The sequence below is a fragment of the Telopea speciosissima genome, chromosome 10 (genome assembly GCF_018873765.1).
Source record: "Telopea speciosissima isolate NSW1024214 ecotype Mountain lineage chromosome 10, Tspe_v1, whole genome shotgun sequence".
Taxonomy (NCBI): domain Eukaryota; kingdom Viridiplantae; phylum Streptophyta; class Magnoliopsida; order Proteales; family Proteaceae; genus Telopea; species Telopea speciosissima.
This window is the reverse complement of record NC_057925.1, coordinates 13925354-13939023: the sequence shown is the minus strand read 5'-3', so window position 1 is coordinate 13939023 and position 13670 is coordinate 13925354. Positions and strand designations below refer to the sequence as shown.

Below are 13670 nucleotides of genomic sequence, written 5' to 3'. Positions count from 1 at the left end.
TCGAGAATCTAAAGCTATTTTACGTTTAAAATTGAATCGATTTAAGAATCAAGAATATATCAACCCATGAATCGGTTAGATTCAAGATGAATTATAAAGAAAATTACTAGGTATCAACTGATCCGATTCCGATTAAGCAACAATTAGAAGCGATGGAAATTTGGATCGGTGTCAGCCAATTCCGATCCAAATATGCATTTTTTACCGATCCGATTCCTGATTTTTAAAACCATGGTTATTGCATTGGGAATTCATGGACCTTTATGCTTTTTCTTTTTTTTTTCTTTTTTTTCTTTTTTTGGTGCATGATTTTGTATTTCGAATAAAGTTTTTCTCCGCCCATAGAAGACAATTCACCCACTTTCCTAGGGTTCACAAACCCATCCTAGGATTTTAGTATATCCAAAATACTCTCCTAATACCCAATATTCCCACCCCTCAGTAAATAAGATCCCATTCACCGTGGTTGGAGGGAAACTCAATACTTATATTTCTATTTGAAACCAAGTTACAAAGTTTAGAGAGGAAATCTTTACCTGACTTTTCAAGGAAACATACTACCTGTAGATTTGTCCCAAGCCATGGAAGTAGGGGTTTTGGTGGTGGTATTTGGTGTATTGGATGTTCCTTCTACGGCCTTCTAAAGTTTTATGCTCTTCAAGATTTATTGATTTCTTTTTCGTTGATTTTTTTTTTTGAGTTGAATTCTTTGTTCACGTTTCATGTGGTCCACCAAACAAAAACCTCTTGATCTTATTCGGGAGAAACTAGATAGATGTTTTGCTCAAGCTTTATGGTTAACCTTGTGAAACTATGTTTTCCTCACTTCTTTATCATCCTTTGGGTCAGATCATAATCCATTATTTTAAACACTAGTGCACCTTCTAGACTTATTAAAAAAAAGAAGGGAAGTAGTTCTCTGTTCGAGAGTGTGGCCTACGCCAGCACTCCCATGTGTCTATCTCTCTCCTCCTCAAGACAAAAGGGTAGAGATGTCTTTTCACATAGGGTGGAGAGAAATAGACTGATGGGAGTGCTGGCATAGGCCACACTCCCGAACAGAGAACTTTTTCCCAAAAAAGAATCATTTCCAAGCCCATACCATCATTAGGGTTTTCTTGAATTTTGTGCCTCAAAATGGAACGAGTGAGGCGCTTGCAACTTAATCGTTAAGAGTAACACTATCATCCAAAATCTTAAGAAATGGAATGGATGTTTTTAGGAACATCTCTTCTTTTAAAATTTCTCTTTTACCAGCTGGAACAATTGGATCTAAACAAGGAAATTTCAGGAATGATTTAAAAAAGGAGAATGGTTCCTTACACTGTCTGAGTGCAGTTTTGAATGAATAGAAGAACCCTCTTTGGAATCTGACAAAAAAGACAAGAACTTTTATAACATATCAACCTTCACATGAACAGTGATATATGATGGGGGTGACGGGGTGTACAGTTTCATTTTTGAACTGGTGTTGCTTGAAGCAGAAAAAATCGTTTGATTTTAGAAATCAAACTCGATTATGTTTCACAAGGTGGTCAAAATACAAAATTTTACTACTATGTGTGGCTAAGATTAATAATCATATATGTAGTTAGATCAATAGATTACATAAAATATAGTGAGGGTCAGCTTGTTTATGATGCTCATATGATTGCTAAAGTTTTTGCATAGCATTTTAGTTCCATTTTTTACTTCTAATTCTTTAGACTATAGTTTGTTGAAAATCTGTTTGCTCCCATCAAAACCCATTCTGAAAATGACGTTTTAATAGCTCTACCCTCAGTTGAAGAAGTTAAGGATGTTGTGCTTAGTATAGGGTTATACTGTCATGATGGAGTTTCAACCATCTTCTATCACAGGAGTTGGAATATTATACACCAAGATTTTGTTGAGTATGTACATTACTTATTTACTAATATATATTTTCCCTTTGACACTAATCATACACTTATAAAACTAATTCCAAAAAATAAAGAGAATGCTACTATTCCTGATGAATTTAGGCTCATAAGTTTGTCTAATGTAGCCTATAAGATAATATCTAAACTTTTAGCAAGAGGTTACAGAGTTTTTTAAGCATAATTATTTCTCCTTTCCAACATGCATTTATAAAGGGAAGACAGATTCTAGATAACATCATCATTGCGTATGAAATCATTCATTATATGAGACATTGTAAGGGAAAATAAGATGAGTAATGATTAAGCTAGACATGTCCAAGGCTTATGATCGCTTAGAATCAGGTATTATACGTGCTACATTTGAGTTTTTAGGATTTGCTAACCATTGGTGTGATCTTATATGTTATTTACTTTTGTGATTCCTCAATAAAACTAAAGGGTAGAGCCTTTGATTTTTATGACCATTGTAGAGGGATACATCAAGGATGCCCTTCGAGTCCAAACTAATTCATTCGTACCATGGAACTTAAATCTTTTCGAGGGTATCAAATTACAAGATCTGCCCCTAAGATTAATCAGTTGCATTTTGTAGATGATATGTTTACTTCTTGTCATGCTACTATTGATTATATTAACACCATTTAGGCCATTCTTCATCTTTTTGAGGATCTTGCTGGCTTGGAGTATAAATAGTAATGACAGTGAAGTATAATTTAGTAGGAATAATCCATCTGGTTTGCGACATCAGATTGTCATAAGCTTGGTATGAAAGAGATGTCATCATCTTCTCTTTATTTAGGTGCTCCTCTAATTGTTAGTAGAGCAAGAAGAAATACCTTAATAAATATAGTTCATAAAGTGCAACGAAAACTAACAACTTGGAAGGCATCCCCGTTGTCCCACACAGGGAAATCAATTCTGATAAAATATGTTCTTAGCTCTATGCCTACCTATTTAATGTCTTGTTTCTTTTTTCTGAAGACAATATGTTCTCATTTGGATACTATTAGTGCTCGATTTTGGAGAGGTAAATCTTCAGGTTATAAAAAGATCTCTATAATCCCTTGGTGACAAATGTGTAAAACCAAAAAAAACTGTGGTAGATTAGGCATTAGACTGAGTTCAATACATAATAAATCTCTTCTTTAAGACTTGGCTGGAGAATGTCGTCTACTACTACCTCTTTATGGAGTAATGTATTGAAGGCTAAATATTTTCTTACAGCTATTATTATTAATCAAAATTTCATTTTCAAGAAAGGATCTTGTGTATGGAATAGTATTTCTCATATCATTCTTCAACTGAGCAACTGAGGATTATGGTATGTTGGAAAGTGGGAAGTAGTGAATCTATTAATATGTGGGGGAACTAGCTGCCAGGTGTCGACATCTCCACCCTAAACTGTTCCACTGCACACTTTTAGGGAATTAGAGAGGATTATTTTCCGGGGGAGAACCATGGATTCTGTAATGAACCCAGTTACATATTTTCTTCACGATTTTGAGCTTCTCATTGGAAGGAATTTGAATACATACCTGATTTGTTCATTAATTCCCAATGAGATGGCTACTTTATAACTAGAGTTCCCTTAGCAGGTACTGCACATGCTGAGTTTCTATTTTGCCCTTACACAAGGAATGGAGATTTAACCATTAAAGTTGCTGCTAGGATTTTAAGTTCTTTGTCCTCATCTCATGATTCTAGTGTTGTTACTTCATTTTCTCTTCTAATTATGGTAGTATAAATTTCGTGTGGCGCTTGATATGGAAAACTAAAGTACATCCATAGTTTTTTTTTTTTTTTTTTTGTAAGTCTACGTATCTAATTGCTCATAGGTGAATCGAACCTATGAGTCTATGATCCCTTGGGAGTTTGTATTCAATCGACAAAATATCAATCAATTGCGTTAGCAGTTGTCCTCTCAAATGATATAATTCGTTTGTTAGTAGTTTAGAGGATTAGAAACATAACTATTGCTTTTCAATTAGCTATTATTGTATTTATTTTCAACCGACCAGATATCAATCAATTGCGGTTGCAGTTGTCCTCTCAAATGATATAATTCGTTTGTTAGTAGTTTAGAGGATTAGAAACATGACTATTGCTTTTCAATTGGCTATTATTGTTTTTATTTTCTATGACCAATTCCACCTACAATGGAATTACTTGTTAATGGTTGATCAAGGTTGATATATTCACCCATTAAAAAAAGAAGGTGTGATGATAAGGACATGTTAGATTTTTTACAACCCACATAAAAGTCACCATTAATTTATAGGTTTTTACACTTGTATTCCGAAGATCTTGAACCAAATTATCCTAAACCTCTTTCTCCTTGATGTGTTCATTCTTATGAGTGTTGTTGCCATTTTGAATGGCTTAAGCTTATCTGATATTACAGTGCCCTTTGTTGACTTGTGTCTTACAAGTGGTAGAATTTGTGCTCCACGCGAACAAAAAGTTCCACCCACCTACACATGTTATTCATATCCGTAATCATATGTTTTGAAATTATATTAAAATGACACTAGTGAGATCAACTTTAGATCAGGATTGCCTAGAAGATTTCTTCTTCCATTCTGTTCTATTTGAATTTTTGAAAATCATGTGGAATTTAAAGGATAAAGTTTTCCTTCACCTATAGAGGATGGTTCACCCACCATTCTAGGGTTCACACATCTCTCTTAGGGTTTTAGTATGTTTCAAAATATCCTCCTGATATCCATTCCCACCCTCTCCCATCCTTCGATGAATGGGATCCCATTCACCATGAGTGGAAGGAAACTTGGTCCAAATCTAAATAATTAGCAAACTCGTTCAAATAATGTAGTTTTATGAGCCCTTTTGGAGACTGATTAACACGAGCCTGATTTTGGACCGGTAATTGATCAACCGAATATAAACATATGTTCATGTCTGCCCTATGACGCTCGATTAGCTAAACAATTAGGTCATAGTGTGGGATATTAAATTAGTAAGGACAGTTTAAGCACGATCAAAACCAACCGATTGACACCCCTAATAAGGATCAAGTTTCTCTTAACCCATATGATCTTACTCTCTAATTGAACTAAGAAAAAGTATTTCGGATCTTTGAGGAAAGGAAGTTCATGATGGCATTCACTATTTTAAGAGTCTAATCAAAACCTCAAACCACCTTGATGAAACCTGAGTGAAGAAAAACTTTCTTCTCTAACATAATGGCCCCCCATGTAGAAAATTCTACATTTCCTTTGATTTTGTACTTTCTCCCATTTATGTTGAAATAATGAACCTAAAGGAGTTCGTTGGGGTTAAAAGACTCGAAATCAGAATTCGGCTCAATGCCGGCCAATTCCAATCTGATCTGGATCAGATCAAAATCGGTTAGGATTGATGAGAAATTGATAAGAATCAATTCAAACAAAACAATCGGTTAGCATTGATGAGGAATTGATAAGAATCAATTCAAACAAACCAAGATGTACGCCCTGTCCCAGACACATGGGCGATGAAAGACCGTCCCACCCCCATAAAATGTGCAAATGATGTCCCAGTTGATGTCCCCGTGTGTGCTCTCCCATTGAACCCCATATGCACAGGAGTCATGGTCCCAGACAGAGAAAACTTCCCACGAAGTGGAAACAGAAAAATAACTACTCCCCATGTATACCATTTAAAACCAACAAAACCTAAACAACTATTGTCTTCAAACACGCTTCCTAACAACAGCAGCAGGCAATTCAGCAAAGTTATGAAAACACATAACTGATAACTACATCACAACTCAAGCATGAGAAGTGAAAGCGATCACAACTCCATTTGCTTCTCTAAGATGGGAGAGAGATTAACACGCTATCATTATATTGACATTATACACACCTTAAAGAGGTTAGGAGTTTCGGTGGGTGTCAATTCATATACAAGGCCCACATAATTAAATGAGAAGAAAAAGAGCCTATAGTCGAAGCAAACAGTCCAGCCACCAAGCTAGTAGTTACACAATCATCTGGATAATAATTACAAAAATTTCCATTGCACTATTGATTTGATTCACTTCCCTTCCCTTTATTTTGCTACCGACGGATCCATTGGATATCCATCCCAGCTTCATTAAACCAAACCTGCGGACAGCCTACCAAAAATGTTTCCAACATAACCATGCCTTTGAGAATTTTTATCCTCTCAAGTGTGCAGCGCACCTCACTTGAGCATCCAACGGTGGCCATGAGACTGAAAGGAAGAACTTTAAAGGTGCACTGCCCAGTGCACCGTCAGATGCACAAGTGAGGTGCACTGGGTAGTGCACCACACTTGAGAGGATAAAGATCCCACCTTTGACGCCACAATCCCATACCAAACAAGTAATCAACGTCTTTAACCTTCGTCTGTTGACAACAAAAATAGCATCAGTTCACACTTATATATATGTTCTTTCCTTTTATCAGAGTCCCGGCAGAGTTCTTTAGAGAGAACATCACCTGCCATCAAAATACTTCTCCATGCCCATGATTCATCATCTACTCCAGATCTTGCTTCTGTGAACAGTTATTGGTGTATTTGCCTATCAAAATTCAAATTCACAGAACCTCAGTTTCTTTCTTTCTTTAGCACTGGTTATTGTCCTCACAACGTGATTGAGCTGGCTTCTCCTTTACATGACTAATGAAACCTAAGATGGTCAACGAGGGGGAAACTATCTACTTCATCTCTGCTTGACAGATGAAACAGAAGATTCTTACCTGAAGGCAACCAGAACTCAATATATGAAATCCATCTGCAAAAACTCAACACCACAGTGACAAACGTAACCCCTAAACCATATAAGTGTACAATTATGTATAACTTAGTTCATATGGTCATTGATAATACCTGAATATCATATGAAATCAATTTCATGTAACATAATCTTGAAATACATCTCATCTACTAGTTTCATGTCTATCTTATGGCTTAAACTTCAAGGAGAGGCATCTTTTGAACACGATTGCTTAACAAAACAGAGATGACTTACACTTGGAAAATAAAACATCAGGAATTAAAGAAAGGCAATAAGGGTTACGGAAAAAACAGTAAAAACAGAAGTTTGCACACCTGGCCCACTGTTGGTCTTTCCCATGTTCTCAAGTCTTCTCTTAGTCGATTATTCTTTCACAATAACCAAAAAGTTCCTTGCACTAAACACAGATGATCTTTATTGTGTGACCTTGCAATTATGAATTCTCACTTCAGCTAGCAAATAAGCAACTCCTATCAGCTGTTTATAAAAGCAAAAACCTACCATCCACATTAGTCCCAGCTGAACCCTAACCACAACCAATGAACAATTCCACACCCCAACCAATAAAGAAAGCACAACATTCCTCAAATGTATTTTCACCTAATTTAGTCATATCTAACTCACAGCTACACAAGGGGAGAGATAATATGAGGCATTCCAATCCAAAGGCAATGCATATCATCTTCCACATACAAAATAACGAGGGAAGAGATACAGCTAATTAAGAAGAAAGGGGGGAGAAGACCAACCATGGAACTTAATCGATCCCATCAAAAGGATCAAGGAGGTGAACCAAAGCAACTAATGCTGATATTGAACTTTTTCATTTTGGATGAGCAAGCGATGCAGATAATCTTCTTTCAGACACAAAATCATGAGGGAAGTGATACAGGTATTTAGGTAGTATGGGGGGAGGGAAGAACCACAATGCTACTTAATTGGTCCCATAAAAATGACAAGAATAAATTTTGGAAGAGCAGGTGATGCAGAATCTTATTTCACATAGAAAATGACAAAGGGTGATACAGCTACTTAGGGAGGGAAGAAGGGTGGGAAACCACCATGCAACTTGACTGAGATCCCGTCAAAATGATTAGGGAAGTGAACCAGAGCCAGTATGGCTGATATTGTTCCTGTTCATATCGGAAAAGCACTAAAACAAATCCTTCATCCCACTGGAAGGATGTTATTAATCTCAAGGAACTAAATATACAGCTCAATATCAAACTTAGCCATAAATTCTAACTACTCTTCGACTATTATCCAGATTTCCAATGCTAACTCAATGAATGACTTTGCACTGACAAAGAGAAACCCTCAAACTAAGTTCATTAGGCAGCATATGTTCAAACACGATGCTCAACTGATTGCCAGGGCTGTCATAGTTTATTTCCTTCTGCACTCAACAGAAACCGTCTGGCAAAAAAAAGAGCGTCCTAGTGCATGAGGCTCCCACTACTGCAAGGTCTGGGAGGGGCAAATGTACGCTTAAATGCTGGCTAATGCTTTATGCAATATCTTTGCCTCCAATATCGTTGGAACTGCCAAAATTAATTCAGAAACAAACTGAAGGTAGATTACTAAACATGTGGGTACATAAGAAGAATTAGGCATCGTGTGTCCACATTGCAATTTCATTAAGGCAAAGAAGAAAAAGTTTGAAAGCTAACATGTATACATCTGAATCATTCGCTATAAGGGGATTTGGTATAATTCTTCTCAAAATCGAGGCAGACATCAATGATGGATTGATTCCACAATAAAGCAGAAAGTACGAATAAAAGGCCCAATTTGTACAGGATATACTTCAGAAACTCAAAAAATTGAATACAAAACTAAGAACATCTAACAAAAAATAAAATCTCTGTACAGTTTAAAGTTTGATAGAAGGTAACTTAACTAAGGCTATCGATCCAAGGTAAAATCAAATCGAGGATCCCTCTCCGCTTTATCCTCATTTCCTTCTTGGAGTACTCTCAAAAGCGCAGTCGCCCTACTCTTGGCCTTGGCACTCCCACTCTCTGCAACATCCATAATCCCATCCAAAACTCCCAAACACACCTCTTTAACTTCCGAAACAGTCCTCTCTCCTCCACTCTGCACCAAATTCAGCAACGCATAAACAGCATTCTCCCTCGCCCTAACACTCGATCCCGTCGACGGGTAAAATGAATCCACCAAAACCCTAACACCAGACACCTTCCTGAAGGCATCCCCACTCTCACTGCACCCAGCGACCTGCGCAATCACCGCCGTCGCATCCTCCACAAGCCCAATTCGCCCATCCTTCATTATGAGTGAGAAAAGCGCGGGAACTGCACCCAATTCCACCATGGTAGAACGGTTCAGAGAACAGAGTGAGATGCCGAAGAGGGCTTTGAGGGCGTCCTTGATGGACCTCGAAGGAGAGGAACCGTCACGAATGATGTTTATAAGGGATTCGACGATGTCGAGTTTGGATCCGATGATGGGTCGGTTGTCTTCGTCGAGGAGGAGGCTATAGATGGTTGCAGCGGTAACTTGGTTGGTGGCAGCGGTAGCCCAGGGGAGGCGGAGGAGGTGGGAGAGTGCTTCGAGGAGGCCGGGCGTCGACATGAGAAACTCGCGATTGGAGATTGAGATGTTGAGGAGGGTTGCGGCGGCGTTCTCTTGGGCGAGGGGAGACGAGGAGTAGAGGGTTTCGGTGAGATGAGGAACTGCGCCTGCTTCGGGTATGAAGGAACGACTGTCTGGATCGTGCTTGGACATAAGGCGAAGCTCACAGAGAGCTGAGATTTGGATTTCCTCTGAACCCGAGCTCAGCCTCTTCACCAGAGATTGAGCGGTTCTCCGCTTCACTTCCATTAACGTTCTCTCTGATTTCTCTGTAGTCTCTAACAGTCTCAATTCCTTTGAACAATCGTAGCTCTCTAGCTGAGAAAAGGAGAAGATAAAACTTCTATGCGATTTCTCTGTAAATCTCTCACAAACCCAATTTCCAAGATCCCTTTCAACATAATTAGAGATTTGAAGATGAGATCTCTGAGATTCTTGAGTTCAAATTGCATAAAAGACGATGATAAACCCTAGCTGCGATTTGCGTGTAGTCTATCACAATCTCAATTTATTTTAACTATTGGAACGGTGAAACCAAGAAGCTCTGACACTCCAAAGTTGCAGAAAAGCGGGAGTAGGTAGCCTTGTTTGACATTAGACACACGAATGTCTATAGAGAAATAGAGCTTTACCAAAAAAATCTATAGAGAAAGAGAGAAGAGAGAGATTAAAGTGACACAAACGCCGGCGCAGTATTTTACTCTACAAGCTTTCTGTTCCATCCGACTTGGATTAATTGGGTGATGCAAGGGTGATGCAATCTGTTTCTTTCTAGGTCAAACTGAATGGCTAGTGAATAGATCTAGTCTTTTCTCAATAGAGGCCTTAGGCAGGATGTCCATTTATCCTTATCTTTTTATTTTGTGCCAAAAGGATTTTTTCTTCCTATTTTCTTAAGGCTGAATGGTTTTGGAGGACCGGACTTGGCTCTTGTGGAGCCGTGGTGGGAGGGTGGCCATTTTACATGTGGGGTTTAGGTGAGACCCACTTATGAAATGACTATCTTTCCCCTGTTTTTGCTGTCGTTTAGCAATGTTGTACTTATGCAGCTCCTGCCACGACTACACAAGAGCTTTTTCTATTTTCCAAAAGGACTTGGCTCCTGTGACTTATTCAGCCATGGCAGGAGCTAAACGGTCCAACCCCGCTAAATGATAGCAAAATCAGGGGTGTGATGGTCATTTCAAATGTGGGACTAGGTAGGACCCACTTATGAAATTACCATCCCACCTTGATTTTGTTGTCGTTTAGCGGGCTGGACCGTCCAGCTCTCGCCATGGCTAGATAGAATATTTTTTCGATCTAAGATGATTGCTAGTATTAAAACGAACTAAAATCCTCTCCAATTCCCTGAAAGTGTAATATGTGTCATTTGGGACAAAGAGTTTAACATGTGGAAGATGTTAAATTCAACGGTATCGAACTTAATTGACCTAATTTTTTTTCTTTTCTTTTTGAGTTCGGGCCCATGTAAAGAAAATAGGCTTTTATCTACATGTTTTCCTTTTTTTCTTTTTTTTTTTGATGATAAAAGTAGATTCATTAAACTAAGGAGTAACCATAGTATGTACATCATCCTGATTATACAAAAAGAGTTGGTGGTGCTCAACGACATTCCAAGCAAAGCGGGTTAGCCAACCTACGATATAGCTATCACTGTTTTCTGAGATATACAATCCATCCAAAAAAGCATGAATGTCCATCAACAAAGGCACCATCTCCCACAGCCATGGACATGTAGATGGTTGTGGGATATGGTGAAGGAGTTCCTTTGTTGAAACCTGAACCTCATGGACCTTAATGCTCAAAGAAGTAGCACAACGAAGACCAGAAAATAGAGCTGACGCCTCCGATTCCAAAGGACTATATGCCTTCAAAAAACCCGCATGTGCAATAAATAGACGTCCTTGGATCATCACACAAAAAGCCCAAGCCAAGGAATCTATACCCGGGTCGAACCATCCGGTGTTTTCTTTTTATCCGGTGTTTTCTCTGTTAAATCGGCCTACTATTGCACTGTCACAAACCATTATCCTTCTACTTCATCCCCTAATACCTTTTGGAGTTTTTTATGGAACATGGAAGAAAATTCGAAAATTAAAATGTTCATTTGGAGATGTTGCACTAATTCTATTGCAGCTAAACATTTATTGGTTCATTGAGATCTCTACTAATAGTCTTTGTCGATCCGTTATGTCTGAGTAGTGAGGAAACCATTTTCCATGCTCTCTTCAAATGTCATTTTGTTGCTTGTTGGTTAGTATCTCTATTACGTTTTAATGCCCAGAGTTTCATGGTACCTGTATTCTAGATTGTCTTAACTATCTCTTTGTTAAATATAAAAAATGTCAAACTTAAAGGATTTTCATGTTATTTAGTTTTTGACTTTGTGGCAAATTTGGAAGGCTCAAAATAATGCAATTTTCAATCAAGTTGATCCAGACCTCTATGGTACGCGGAATCAATATGCAACTCCGATTTCGCTGGGTGACTGTACAAGTAGAACTCGTATTTGGTTAAGAATGTTGCCTGTTTGCGTGGGCCCTACTCTCAACACAGCCCCTCTTAAATGACCACCCCATCTTCTTACAAAATGAAAATCCTTTGATGCCCCTCCACATCCCTTCATTGGCCTCCACTCTAGTCTAGAGACCATGCAACCGTTCGGTGGTCTTTTTCCTTTAATTTTTTCACATGTAAATATAAAGTTTTTAAGGATTGAATTTTCTTTCACCAACGATGAAAAAGAGAGAACCACTTAATCAAGAGGATTGACCCTCGGTAGTATGGATAAAAAAAATTTTGGATCTTTGTAAATGAGGGTAAGAGTTAATGATCTAATATTTAATATTGAGAAAAAAGACTCTATCCGAAAGTATGGCCCTTGCAGTCAAACACAAGATGGGGTGAAATGACTACCCCACCCTCCATGAAAGATAGAAATCCCACCTTTGTTGATGAAAGTTCATCTTAATACTTTTCGAGTTTAATGTTTCGATACAAACAAATGTGGGGACTGCTAGCGACACCAACTCGTGTCCATTCTCAAGTAGCTGGACATTTGGAATACAATGGGTGGGCCTTGCATCTATGAAGTATGGACCCCATTAATCAACAATTCTCATGTGTTTGCTTATATGGGACGCCAGTCGTATTCTTAACATTTTCCAAGAAAAAATCAATACATTCTCTGCCATACAGTAAAGATTGAATCTTAGGCTGCGTTTGGTATGTATTCTTTGAATGCATTTTAGGTTGATTTTGCATTTTCGAATGGTGAAAATAGTTATAAGTTTTTTTTATCATCTAAGAATACGAAATTGATCCAGAATGCATTCCAAAATGCATACCAACTACAACCTTAAATTTCCCATATGGTTAATCCACGGATATATATATATAAACCTATCAAATAGTAAACCCCTAAGACCACCATCGAAAGGATTCATGACCATGTTAGATTATTAAAATCAAATTGTGGAAACTAATTTTTTGTTTTTTCGTGCATAGTTTTTAAGTGATGTAACGTACTTTTCTGTCCTTCCACTTGTGTGAAAGTCAGACAAAATCTTTCTAGTCATTCTAAACAAGTTAATTATTATAATCTCTTTCAAAATTGCAAGGAATTAAAAGATAATTTTTTTGGTAAACAAATTAAAAGATGATTACGTACACGTAATGTGCTTTTGCTCCATTAATCACCTCTTTCACATATGAAAGACATAAATATTTTTTCTTTGAATTGACCATTGTTGTTTTAACCACTTTATGTTTTTATATTTTATTTCTTAAGCAGTAGTTTTTATACTAAACTAATTTATTCAAAACGTGTGCCAGGAAAATTTTAATGAAGATTAGTGACGTATCAAATCTCTCATATGTATATGGAAGAACGATGTTGTTTGGTCGTGTGAAGCATGCGTTCAACACAGTTCTCTCGAAATGATCGTCTCACACCTTACAAAATGAAAAATCCCCCTGGTCGATACCCATGCGCTTACCCTCATTGGCACGCACACAATTAACTAACAAGCTTTGTGCTAGGAAGGAGGAAAGATGCGTTTCAAACTATAACACAGCCCAACCCATCACAAGTTGGGGAGGTGATTTTAGAGCCAAAAAATTGTACATTAATGTTAACAGTACCAAATCTAATATTCTATATCGATATTAGAGTTTAACATTCATCGACCTGCTCCATAGCAATCTTTACCATGTTATTATAGCTTCAGGAGAAGGGAACAACTTGAAAACAGCCTCTCCTGCAAAGCAGAGGGTAAAGCTGCATACATTTGCCCATCTCAAACTCTACAATTGTGGGAGCCTTATGCATTGGGTTGCTCTTTTTTTTTTTGGAAGGGAAATTATTTTTTTTTTTGGTTAAGTGGAAGGGAACAATTTGTTCTCACAAAAAT

General features: G+C 37.7%; 1 protein-coding gene across 1 annotated transcript; it reads right to left on the bottom strand.

Annotated features, from left to right (window-relative positions):
* Window positions 1-8396: 8396 nt before the first annotated feature.
* LOC122642828 (U-box domain-containing protein 1-like) lies at window positions 8397-9573 on the bottom strand. The gene has a single exon (XM_043836432.1). The coding sequence runs from the start codon at window positions 9502-9504 to the stop codon at window positions 8566-8568; it is 939 nt and encodes a 312-aa protein (XP_043692367.1). The 5' UTR covers window positions 9505-9573; the 3' UTR covers window positions 8397-8565.
* Between the last annotated feature and the right edge of the window lie 4097 nt (window positions 9574-13670).

Excerpts from the sequence above, each read along its gene's own strand:
- LOC122642828 (XM_043836432.1), bottom strand. The coding sequence starts at position 9,504 with ATGGAAGTGAAGCGGAGAACCGCTCAATCTCTGGTGAAGAGGCTGAGC.